This window comes from Poecilia formosa, unplaced genomic scaffold (assembly GCF_000485575.1).
Source record: "Poecilia formosa unplaced genomic scaffold, Poecilia_formosa-5.1.2 Scaffold116, whole genome shotgun sequence".
NCBI classification, from domain to species: domain Eukaryota; kingdom Metazoa; phylum Chordata; class Actinopteri; order Cyprinodontiformes; family Poeciliidae; genus Poecilia; species Poecilia formosa.
Window position 1 is genome coordinate 510,601 of NW_006800055.1, and position 12,735 is coordinate 523,335.

The window sequence follows — 12,735 nt, forward strand, 5'->3', positions numbered from 1 at the left end:
TGTGTGTGTGTGTGTGTGTGTGTGTGTGTGTGTGTGTTTTGGATTTTATTTATCTGCACATTCACGAGAAAAGTGAAGAGGGACGAGATGAGAGGGAGAAAAGGAAAAAAGATGTCCTTGATTCTTCTGCAAATTGCACTGAGGAGTGAGGTCTGATGCTTTCATCTAAATGATACTCCTGAATAAAAGGTGTTTATCAGATGTGAAAATCACATGAATTACTTTCTTTGTGAGTGGATAAACCTCTGTTTGGTTCCAGTTTTTCAATTAACAGTAGTGTGTGTGGCCGCGGGATCCACCTTAACATAAATACCTTTTTATGCAAATTCTATATAATTCATATTCACTCCAGCAAAATGTGATTATGGTTGATTTTACTGGTCATATAAAAAACAGTTTCTTCTTACATTTTACAGGGTTATGCAAAAGTTGTGCATCATACCTGATTGCAGGAGTTTTTATAACAGTGATATTTTGTATTTTTACAACACAATCAAGTAACAATGTTTCAGGATTTGAATAAAGGGTGCATTGATTTATCGGCCAGCCAATTTACCGGTCCGATTTCCCTAATTTTGGGAGATCAGTGAAATATCCAATAGTTGCATGTGAAGTCGATCTTATTCACCGACCTTATGTGCCTCAGCAAGATCTAAAGCTTAACCACTGACTGATGGATCGGCCCACCAGCTCATGTCTGCATGTTTACTGATAACAATAGACACCCCATTGTTACCAGCGACTTTATTGCTATTATTGCATTTCAGACAAAAATAAATTATCAGCCAAAATTGAAATTGGCAGGTCAGGCTTTTTAAAAATCGTTAATCGGCGATCAACCAGAAAAGTGCAGTCAGTGCACCCATATTTGAATTATTTGCTTATTTGCATCTTTTAATACATTTCTAATATTGTATAAAAGAGATTAAATTAGATATTTGCAGAATATAATGATTTTTTTAACCTATTAATCATTAAAGAATAATTCATAGATGAATCGATAACTGAAATACTTGCAGCCCCAATTTCTACATCTCATCAAACTTCCTATAAGTTCACTTTCTTAAACTGTAATTTTTACTTGGACCTGAAGCAGAGCAGGTGATTTGAACTGAAAATCACAAGTTGACTTTGTTTTTATTTCATTTTTTTAATTAGTTGTATGAATGTATACTGTGTAGTCTGGTTTAACATGTTATCTTATGTTTGTTTGAACGAAGTAGCTCTTAAAAATTAGACATTACCTCTCAAAAATATTTACATTTATGACTAAAAGTGAAATAAAGAAAAAAGGTTTTCTAAAATCCCCCACATTTTTGGCACTTGTGCCAGCGTGGGTCTTCTGGTTGGTAATATTTAGATGTTTTTGTGTTGCAGGTGGCTGACCTGGAGGCCCAGCTGGGGCGTCCTGCTGCTGGTCAGCCGGCTAAAGAGGAGCTGAGTCGGTCGCTGGAGGAGCTGGAAGCCTCGCTGAGAGCCAAAGAGCAGGCAAGAAACAAAGTCCGCCCCCTGCACCGCGTGCTGTCCAAAGCTATTTGCCATCTCATTAAAGGGAATCTAAGAGTGGAGAGCTAGCCCATAAATACAACGGGAGATATAATACTCTGCCAGCAGTGAGCTGGTTACTCAAGCCTTCGTCTCGCTGTAGAAAAATCTCTTGAAACATTCATAAATCAGCCATTTGTGGAAATGTAGGGATAGAAAATAGCAAGTGTCAGCTTAAATAATCATTCTGTAAATCATCCTTGATGTTGAAAAATAGAATCCTTCTGGATCAATAATGATAAAAAATAATCTGGTAAGTAAATGTTTATCAGTTAAATTGGGCATAAATGAAAAGGGATTAATGAGTTTTCTAGATTTTAGCGTCACTAGAGATATTGATCCCTCTTTAAATGGCACAGGTATTTTTGTCCTGGAAAGATCTTAAAAATATCTTTTTATGGAATTAATGATTATACCTGGTGAATATCTTTTACTTGTTTGGGCCAAATCATATAAAATGAACTGTGTTTGACTAAACAAACAACTTTTTGTAATTATTGTCTTTAATGTTTGATAAACATGCATATTATTTCGTATAATAGAAAAAAGTTTATCAAGCTGCTTTGCTGCTAAAGCTAATGTAGCACTGGACACATGTTTGATAAGAAAACGACAGAATGAGCCGTTCAGGAGCGTTGCTGTGGTTAACACTGCTGGAAAAAACACTAAGAACTCAGAGCAATCTAAAATCAGAAGGTATGAGGCAGCACTTGTGCTAAATGAAGAGCCGGCCCAAAGTTTGTGCAAGTTAAGCGGCTGCTTAGAGTCCCTACACCAACAGGGGGGGCCATAATCCATCATAATAAAATATATTAATGAATTTATGATAATATTTAATAATACAGACTAAATGACATTACACATGGCAACAATTTCTATATTGTTTTTGTAGTTGGTACGCAAATAATTTAATAATTTAATCTCTTTCTGCTGTTGGATGGTGCCACTGTTGGGGAAATATAAGATATCAGACTTATTAACTTGTTTACTGTAATTTTAATGTTTATTAGCTTTATTATTATTTTACGTTAAATAATATGGCAAACTTACACAGCACTCTGCATCTTAAAATCCAAATAATTTTTTGGTTTGCTAGCTTAAAATCAACAGCGATAATAACACTGGCATGATGTTAGCTAGTTACTAATGACGCCAATGATGGTACGTATGTTACACACATACGTACTATCATTTGGTGTCAACACCAAATGATAAAGCATTTGATGTGACTTGTTGGTATGGGGGGGCCCAAATGAAAATCCGTTTAGGACCCCAAAAAGGCTTGGGTCGGCCCTGGATAAACGATTGATAATTATTGAATAGAGGATCAACTTGAGACAAAGAAATTCTAAAAGTTGGTGTTTCTTTGGATATTTTGTAGCATTTGCTGCAGGTTTGCAGAAGGAGCTAATGCTGTTTGTGGTAAAAGTTTGGGAAACTCTGATTTAAATGACAGGTTCAGGCGGTGGCAGTGTTTTAATATTACTAATATATTTCCAGGAGATTCAGAATCTGCAGTGCAGGAAAGCAGATGTGGGCGAACTGGAAAAGGAGAAAGAGGAGATCATGCAGAGACTTCAGGTAAGTTGAATGTTGGTTTAATTTAAATTCAAGAGACCAATCAGCTGAACAGCACCTCATTATCCACTCATGCTTAATTATCCAACTTTAAAGTCTTTTGTGCTTTTCTAGTGGCAGTTTCGGTAATTTACCATTCCATTTGTTGCTAAATTTAATTTACATGTAAAATTAGAAATCATTTAGGTTTAATTAGTGCTTTTTCTCATAACAAGTAGGGTCATTTATTTCTGCAATCAAATCATTTTCAGCCTTTCAAAAGATGTTTGGTCTGTTTTTGCATTTCCATAATTTCTCCATATGTAACCCTTCTATGTTCGCCTCAAGTCCAACAGGTTGACTTCATGACAGTCATACTCAGGTTCTCTGTATTTATTCTAAGAAAAGAGAAAACCAAGTTGGTGTTTATCATCAGTCCAGCAGCTTCTGCTTAAATAAAATACAATAAATAACGCGAAACAAACTACAAAGCAATAGCTCCTAATGAGAAGTTGGCAGCAGATGACATTTGTAAAATTGAACATAGCTAATATGGAGAACATTAATAATAACAGTTAAAAACATATACAAAACATAGCAAAATGACTCATGAAACACTATATATGATTAAAATTGTGTAAAATATATGTCAAAATATAATACTTGTAAAGAAAACACCACAGTTACCGACGGCAACAGAAAAAGGGGGAGGGGATGTCGGGTACTGGTTGCTACGGTAACCACCAACTGCCAAGAGCAGCATAACAGAACTTAAAACACCAATAAATGTCTGGAGAAACAACTTGTTGACTAAACAAAATAAACTCAAAGAATAAATAAACACATTTTGAGAAACTTCACATGTATAATATTGTTAAAATTAAACTCTGTTACATATACAGCGGTGTTTATAATTCATCTTGATGCTCTGGATGTATCGTCCTCAAACCAGACGCAGGTAAAATAGATGGTTGGCTTTTGAAGCCCACTTGAATCTGAAGTGGTGAACTGAGGCCTTCAAGTACAACAGATTAGTCGGGATTTCCTTATTAATGTCAAAGATTGTATCTGATGCATATTGCATAGCCTCTATTAGGTCGTCTATCATTCCTAGCTGTGGTGTCGGATATGAATTATGGATGATCGCTTTCGACCTCTGTAGTCCTTGTGTTCATTCCACAATTTATTTTGGGCCTTATTTATACACACTCATCTCATAAAGAGCAGCGCCATAAACTGTTTTTGTAAAATTATATATAGAAGAGTTTATAAATAATAATAATAATAATAATAATAATACATTTAATTTGTACCACTCTTTTCATTAGCAAAAATCTCAAAGTGCTACACAGTGCTACAAGGTGTGGTCTGTTTTTATGCACCTTTTTTTGCCTGCTGTATTTATCTCAGATGATCTGATTCATCTTTAGGTACTGTAAAAAATATTAGAACAGCACTGGAAATATTTTTCCAGTATCTCTGCTTTGAAAATATTTATATTATCAGCGGAGACGACATCACACAGCTGGTGCGAGAAAGCAGTCGCTAAAAACCTTTTACCATTATTATTTTACTATTATTTAAACTAGTTACATTTGCTAAAGACAGAAGTCTTTAGCATCTCTATATTAATAATTATTGTGTTCAAAGTGGCTAGCTATTCAGTTTGCAGACTAAATATTGAATTTTATAATTAAATATTTAATTTTAAGGTAAATATCTATTTTGAAGCTAAACATTTAGTTTCATAGTTAAAAATGTAGTTTTTATTTTGCCAAAGCTAAATTTGTAGATTGGAGCTAAATAGTTTGAAACTAAATATTCAACTTAACTAAATATTTAGCTTTGCAAAATTGTAAACTAAATACTTGATTTGCCAATTACTTAGTGTGAGCCTAAACATTTAGCTTGTTAACTCAGCATTTAGCTTGATAGTTCAATATTTAATTTGCAAACTAAGTATTTACTTTGAGACTTAACATTTAGTTTGAGGCTAAATATTTAGCTTGCTAATTAAATATTTAACTTGTAGCTAAATATTTTTGTTTAAAACTAAATATTTAGCTTGTTAAATAAACATTTAGCTTGATAATTAAATATTTAATTTGCAAACTAAGTATTTACTTTAGGGCTTAATATTTAGTTTGAAGCTAAATATTTAGCTTTGTAACATTTAACTTGTAGCAAAATATTTAGCTTGTTAAAATTGTAAGTTAAATACTTAGTTTAAAATTGACATTTATGCATGAACGACATGGTGAAAACATGGTTTTGCAAAATGAATCCCCATTTGTTTCTCTCTTGCCAGCCTAAATAACCCACATTATTGCTGTTAAATTTTGACTGTGTAGCTTTACAAACCGAATCTGTTATTGTAGATTGGAGCTAAATATTTAATTTGAAACTAAATATTCAACTTAATAGAGGAATAGAGAGTCAAGTGTGTTGCGTCTTTATTTAAATCCCAGTTTACCATCACCAGGTGATCTCTTGTTGTATCTCGTATATTCAGTGATCAAATGTTTGTCAATGATTAATAAAAACCTGTTTACCTTTGGTCAAATAGGACCTGGAGCGACGAAACACCGAGCTGGAGAGTCGTGCTCAGAGCGCTGAGAAAACGTTGGCCACGAATCTCGAGGAGCAGGAGCAAGCAGAGGTTGAAGTGCAGCGAATCATCGGCGTTCTGGACGTCAAAATCGGTGACCTGAAAGGCCTGAGAGAAAGTCTAGCAAAACTGGTGGATAAGTAGCCACAGCTGGAGCTGGGATGCATCTCCACAGTCTGTGCTCGTAGAGTTGAATTAGTGCAGCAGGACAGCAAAGATCACAGAGATGAGGTGGAAATCACTGAGGTCGACCTTTTTCTGAGAGAATCAGTGAAGATTGACAGCTTTCTCAAAACCGTCCTGTCCTGTTTTATCATCTGCATCTGCTAACTAGCCAGTCTGAAGGAGGAAGATCTATCTGCCATGGAAAACAACAGCACCCTTTATGGCTTTTTGATGCTGCAGCTTTTAGTAAAAAGTCTCTCCTGGGATCTCATTTACAAATAAAAACAGACATTTATACTCACTTAGGTACGTTTAGGTGTTCATAAATGATTCACAAAAGCTGGAAATCATAGCAAACCTGGATTGTTTTGCCTCTTCTGGAGCCAACAATCGAACGTGTAAAGAATGCTCAGCTTTATGTGAACAACCACTGCAGGTGCTGCCACTCTGCTCTATCTGCAGTCTGTCCATTCATTCCAGTAGAGAACAAGCATCGCAGCAATATCAGTAACCTAAACCTTCAAATTCCTCTGAACACATCAAGAGACACCTGCCTTTTCAAATACCCACACTCACATCTTCTGGTTTGAATATTGGTCTCTTTTTTTTGCTATTTAAGTTGCTTCCTTGGTAGTTTTACATTGCTTCATCAGTACACAGTGAAAATATCTAATTAAAAGTACTTAAGTCCAACACAGTAGGCATAGACGACCCACATAGCCTTTAATTTGTTTTTGTCCTGCTATGATAGCTAATTGTCCAGGACAAACAGTGACGAGCTGTTTGAACTCGGGGCTACATTTTGAGATTTTGACTTGCATAATCAACTTGCGCCTGACCTCGACTCTCCTCCCGGCTTCAGGTGAGCCGGGAGGAGAGTCTTTTTATTAAATTAAAGAGAATTTAATATGCAAAACTCACATTTTGCACATTTTTCTACTTTAATTTTGATCTCAACTGCTTCAGAAAACAGGTCAGGTGCTTAAATAAACCCCCAGACGGGTTTTGGCAATAAGTTCAAGTTTTTTGTTGTCTGGAAAATTAGTCGCTTCAATAAACCTCCTGATTGTTAAGTCATGATCAACGGACACTCCTCAGTTACCTAGCAACCTCAGCCAAGCCCAGCCCATTGCTTAGCAACCGCAGCTGAGCTCCAGCACGTTTGGTCAGCTGGTTTTACCGCTGTATGCGCTGTACAATGGCTGCTGGAAAAGAAAAGTGTTTTGTTGTTGACTTACCATTTCGTAAAATTTTTGTACAATGTTCAAAGACAGATGTATGAGGTGTTTGGGAAGATGTCGCCACAACGCTTCCAGTTGGAGGTTTTATGAAAACGTGTTGCTGGAAGGAGACCCCAGATTAAATTAGAGACTATAATCTCCTTTTTGCTAACACTTTGGTCACCAGGACCTTCTGGACTCTGCTAACTGACTTCAAATAAGCAGAAGACAATGGATAGATGAATGTCAAAAAGAAAAAAATAATCTTAAAAACTTTCAAAGTATTATTGTTGACAAAATATTAGCAAGCCTTTAGGCATATACTTGAAATATCTCAGTAAAGACAATATAGTAATGATTACTTTGACTCAGTGTTGTCAGGAAAATCAGGAATAGATTTCAATTTGGATCAATACTGGAACAAAGGTTGAGAATCTTAAAGCAAAATAACTTTGGCTATTTTAACACAGCAGGCCTTAATGTTGAAATCTGATCTTTGTGTGTGTCTGTGTGTGCATGCTCGTTTGTTCTTTTAATTAAATGTGACCGCAATTGGACTTCTGTGTGAATGAAAGGAGAACGTTGACGTCACACAGCAGCGCATTGTTTACTGAGGTAAAAATGAATGGAGCCGTTTATTGATTCATTTGAACGTTTGTTCAGCAATGCGAGCCGACAGAAATCTATCACAAGATCATAACACAAAGGGAGCTAAAAAATGAAACAACTAATAGCAACGACTTTTTGTGGAGCATTGACTGTAGGGAAACCTGCTGGGATGCGTAGTCAGAGCCACGACTGTGATGTGATGGGCTTCAGTGGAAGAAACTTCATTTATAAATTCATAATTATAATTTCTTCAGCCATTGTTTATGTCCAGTCTTTCTTCTGCTGGAGATTTATGACGCATGTCTCATGTTAATGAAGTAAAAGTCAGATAAAATGCAACATGACCGTTCAACCTGCAAACACAGAAAACAATGGCGTATGTATTCGATTTAGTACCAGTGGCTCAAATCAGATTTGTTTTTGGGCCATTCAGACTGCAGTGAAAAATTCAGATACACCGGTAGACCACATTCGCCTGCTGTGTGGAAGCAGCCTAGGTTTCTGTATCTCACCATTGGCCCTGCTCAATGTGACTGCATGTGCATGACTCATTTAATGACAGTGCCAACTCAAATTAGCATTTGGCAAGAAACATCCGTGAACTATCCTTTGAGATAAAAATCACTTCAGCATCAAAGGAAGGTCGCACTCTGTTTTAAATCCACTTTATAAATGAAGCCTGTTAAATAAAATGCAGAACCACAGCTGCCAGACTTTTAGCTTTATATGTTCATAGTAATGAAATTAATTAGCCAAAATTAATAATGTGAATCCTCATTGTAAGGGAGAGCATATTTTAGGAGGATTGCTATTTAACACTATATTTAATGATTCTGGCCTGTTGCTTAAATGTTCAAGCTCATTGTGGTGTTATATTCTCCATGATTAGGAAGCCAGGGTGGCGATTGAATTATCAAATAACCAAACAGCATCCTGAGTGTGTGTGTGTGTGTGTGTGTGTGTGTGTGTAAGATAGAAAGGGACAGTGATAGAGCAGCTCTGCTTCCACCAGAGCTGCATGTATATATTTGAATTTCTTGGGCATGTCTGGACAGACATTGAGATGACGGAGCCTTCAGAGTGCGAGTTACATCAGACAAGCGCCTCATCAAAATTCTACATGTGTGGTTGCAAGAAACAAGAGAGAGTGAAAGGTCTATTTTCTTATCTTGTAGTTTACTCTGTTGTCCACATAATACTAAAATAAACACCTGGACTCCTCATGTGGTTGTAGAAACGCAGTATTTAGGTTTAAATCTTATAGTTACTATTAGTGATTCAAGTTACTAATGCTTACAAGTAGGGCTGGATCAGTTAATGAAATAATCATCAACTAATTTAGTAATTGGTTGTTATCTGCAGTAAATGGGCATTTACTGAGAAAACATCTTAGAGCAACAAATGTACAAAAAAATGTAAACATTTTTGCCTTTTAGATGTAAAACTTTTTTTGCCTGTAAACATCTTCTACACAGAACTAATGTGACATTTTTAGCTTCACTTGGTTCAAATTCTTTTGAAAAATCTCCTGTTAGCATTTAACATGTAGACAATGTCCCCTGTAAGCTGCCGAACGTTAGCCTGCTAACCGCTAGCCGAACGTTAGCCTGCTAACCGTTTGCCGAACGTTAGCCTGCTAACCGCTAGCCGAACTTTAGCCTGCTAACCGTTTGCCGAACGTTAGCCTGCTAACCGTTTGCCGAACGTTAGCCTGCTAACCGTTTGCCGAACATTAACCTGCGGAACGTTAGCAAACAACGTTTTCCGGATGTTTAATGATATTTCATTTGTCCGGCGAACGTTAGCCAAAACGTCAAAAATAACTTACGGTATATCAAGACAAAAGTAGTGATGAAAGAAATAACTCTTTATCCTTTATTTTGAATGTCTCCAAATCCCCAAAGATTTGGAGACATTCAAAATAATAATAATAATAATAATAAAATAAAAATGTCACCATTTTTAAACATACAATGTTTATTTTAAAACATACCTTAGGATTAGTGTCAGTATATTTTTACTAATCAAAAAATAACAGTTAACTATTTTTTCACTGTAGATGCATTCTTTGTTACAAATGATCAAGCGTACACTAAAGGAATGAATTTTTTTTTTTTTTTTTGCGTTTTAGGCAATAAAATGTTTATTTTGTTATTGGATTATTTATTTGCATCTTTAAAAAAAAAAAAAACCTAAGCGGTTAAATTAAATATCTGCAGAATGCGCCCATTTTTTTCACCCGATTAATTACCAGAATAATCAATTACTAAAATGATTGTCTGCTGCAGCCCTACTTACAAGTGAAACGCCTGCATTAATTGCTATGAGGCTGTGGAGATGCACCCAGTAGGAGTGTGGTCAGGGTTTGGACACATGAAGACAAACACCCTGACCTGCAGCTCCACACCATCCACAGGCAGCAGGATCACACCAGCCAGCACATCAGCAAACTCAAGAGATGCAACAACTCGCTCCGGCTCCGAGGATCGCCAGCATAAAACTGTTTATATTTTATAAGAACTGCTCTTTCTCACAACTTGTTCTATTATTCATGTTCATCGATGCGTTGCGCACAAGAGCCGGGATGGGAAATCTGCAGCCAAAAATGGAAAGAAAAAAAAAGTAACTTAAAAAAAGTGTTGAATTTAAATTTAAGCTACAGCTGCTTAACAGAAGTCTGCATGAATCCGAGAATTTTTGTCTCACGTCGAATCACGTTGCACTTCATCATGTATCTGTGCCAAGTTTAGTTTACGTTTGTCAGTATTCACACACACAGAAAGATTAAGCTTAACTTTATATACTTTGTGTTGCTCAACACTATTAATACCAATATTAGTAATAATTGTGATCTCAGCAGACATGCAGCACTGAGGTCGCTACGGTAACAATGCATGAGCCCTGCAGCATCCTTTACCTGCCAACCAATGAGACGCTGTATGTGAGCACACTGCAAAAACACAGAATCTCACTAAGCCATTTTGGTCTCGTTTTAGTGCAAATATCTTAGTAAACTTGAAATAAGAGAAAACTAACTTATAAGTAAATTTTCTGCAAGATATATTAACTTGTTTTAATTAAATAATTCCTTAATATTGGTGAAAAACTACTAGTTCTACCGGCAGATTATTCCACATAAAATAAGACATTTTTCCCATAAGTGAAATAATCTGACAGTGAGACTAGCACTTTTTCATCAATATTGAAGATTTATTTACTTAAAATAAGCTCCTATATCTTGCCGAAAATTTACTTATAATTTAGTTTTGCCGTATTTCAAGTGTAATACATATCTGCACTAGAAACTAGATAAAACTACTTGGTAATATTTAATATTTTTGCAGTGCAGCCTCAGGTCCAAACAGCACAACGCAGTAGTTAAGTGGTGCTTAGCTGACCTGTCTGTCAGCGTAAGATGTGAACTCCAGATGCACAAACACCATTGATTTCTTCTTTTTTTATGGCTTCTTTGCAACTGATGGGTTATTGATTTCTCCATGACAGTTGTATAGGTACAAATAGGGTGCTGGGGTTTTGTTTTGTTTTTTGTTTTGCAGCTGATGAAGCAGTGACAGCCAGAATGGTCATAAAGCATCGAGATGTGAAAACAGTCTGAGTACCAAACTACATTATGACGCATACAGTCATCTGAAAAAGTATTTACACTTCTTGAGCTCTTCTACTGTTTGCCGCAGGACAACCACAAACTTCAGTGTTTTATTGGGATTTTATATTATAGACTAATAAAGTAGAGCATGATTGTGAAGTGGAAGGAAAATGATTTAAGTTTTAATGAAATCCAATGTGTCACATTCATTTGTATTCAGCCCCCTTTACAAAGATGTCAGAAAGAGTTGCTTAAAGAAGCAGCAGTAGTAACTTTATAAAAATATTTTTTACATATTTGTTAAAACTGCCACCATTTCATGAGAGTTTAATAAGATCTCTTTGCCTTTTGAAGAAATGCAATGCTCCTAGCCAAAGACAACCAATCAAAAAAATATGAACTTAAAACTTCACACCTGGGTTTAGGTCCTAAAATGGCCTATTTAAAGTTTAGACTTGAATTAAATTGAGAATCATTGTGGAAACTTGAAAACTGATGTTCCTCACATCTAATTCTGATTTTTATTTTCCTTGCACTTCATTTTCTGCATTATAAAATCCAGACAAAATTGTGAAACAAAATGTGACCATTAAGCGGTACGAGAGGCTTCATGTTGAGTTTTGATTTAGTCATTTGACTTGTAGTTTAAATAAAATCTCAGCTGTTTCTGATTTTTATAAGTCACGTTAACACTACAAACATTTCTTCAGTCTTGTTACCAATCAAAGGATCAAAACTTAGCTGCTGCCTGCACCCGGTCCAGCAACACCAACAGAGCTGCCTGCTTGTAGAAAATGGAAGTTGTGCAGATTGAGACTTTTGCAAAACATTTCAATGATTTTTTCATGTTAGTAGATTATGATGAATTGCCACCTTTTATGCTGTGTAAGGGAGGGAAGAAAAAAAAACACTCTGCAAGGTTAATGTCAGACATTTGCGTCAGAACAGCCTCGTCTCTGTTTGACTTCTGCACAGCGACCTTGTAGATTTATCAGAAACAGACAGGATGCCCTCTACTGCTAACAGACCAGACTTCATGTAGGCTTAGTCAACATTCAAATATTTAACATGCAGATCGTGGTAAAGTATCAGAGCAAAGTTAACTAAACATTTGGAGTATTTAAATTTGCTGTTTTTTTCTCTAAATCTGCTTGTAATGAGTAAAAATAACATTTTGTATCTCTCGTGTGTGACTGTATACTTTTTGAAATATTAGAAGGCGAAACAAAAGATGTAGCAGTAACATGAAATTATATTTTCTTTCATACATTAAGATAAAGACTATAAAAAGATGCGCTACCTGCAAGAGAGTAGCGCCAAAGATTTTCCGCTGAAGCCTCATGAACAGAAACCAACTCCGCCTGAAGGAATCCAATGTTCACCTCCATTAAATTTTATTTTTCCAGGTTTTCTTTTTTTCTGTC

General features: G+C 35.9%; 1 protein-coding gene and 1 long non-coding RNA gene across 4 annotated transcripts in view; one reads left to right on the forward strand and one right to left on the reverse strand.

Moving 5' to 3' along the window:
- homer3b (homer scaffold protein 3b) overlaps positions 1-6,562 on the forward strand; it is a 49,284-nt gene extending 42,722 nt beyond the window's left edge. For 2 of the 3 annotated variants that reach the window (XM_016675562.1, XM_007560521.2), the window contains 3 exons: positions 1,378-1,488; positions 3,046-3,126; positions 5,669-6,562. In XM_016675562.1, coding sequence (XP_016531048.1) covers positions 1,378-1,488; positions 3,046-3,126; positions 5,669-5,854 — 378 coding nt within the window. In that variant the 3' untranslated portion in view covers positions 5,855-6,562. Of the gene's footprint in view, positions 1-1,377; positions 1,489-3,045; positions 3,127-5,410; positions 5,477-5,525; positions 5,585-5,668 lie in introns of all 3 variants that reach the window. The other variant, XR_001663118.1, reaches the window with a different exon arrangement.
- Positions 6,563-9,157: 2,595 nt separating this feature from the next.
- Positions 9,158-10,912, reverse strand: LOC107837126 (uncharacterized). Its single transcript, XR_001663119.1, has 2 exons — positions 9,442-10,912; positions 9,158-9,389 (listed from the first exon to the last, which is right to left on the reverse strand). It is a non-coding gene; the product is annotated as an uncharacterized LOC107837126 (long non-coding RNA).
- Positions 10,913-12,735: the final 1,823 nt, after the last annotated feature.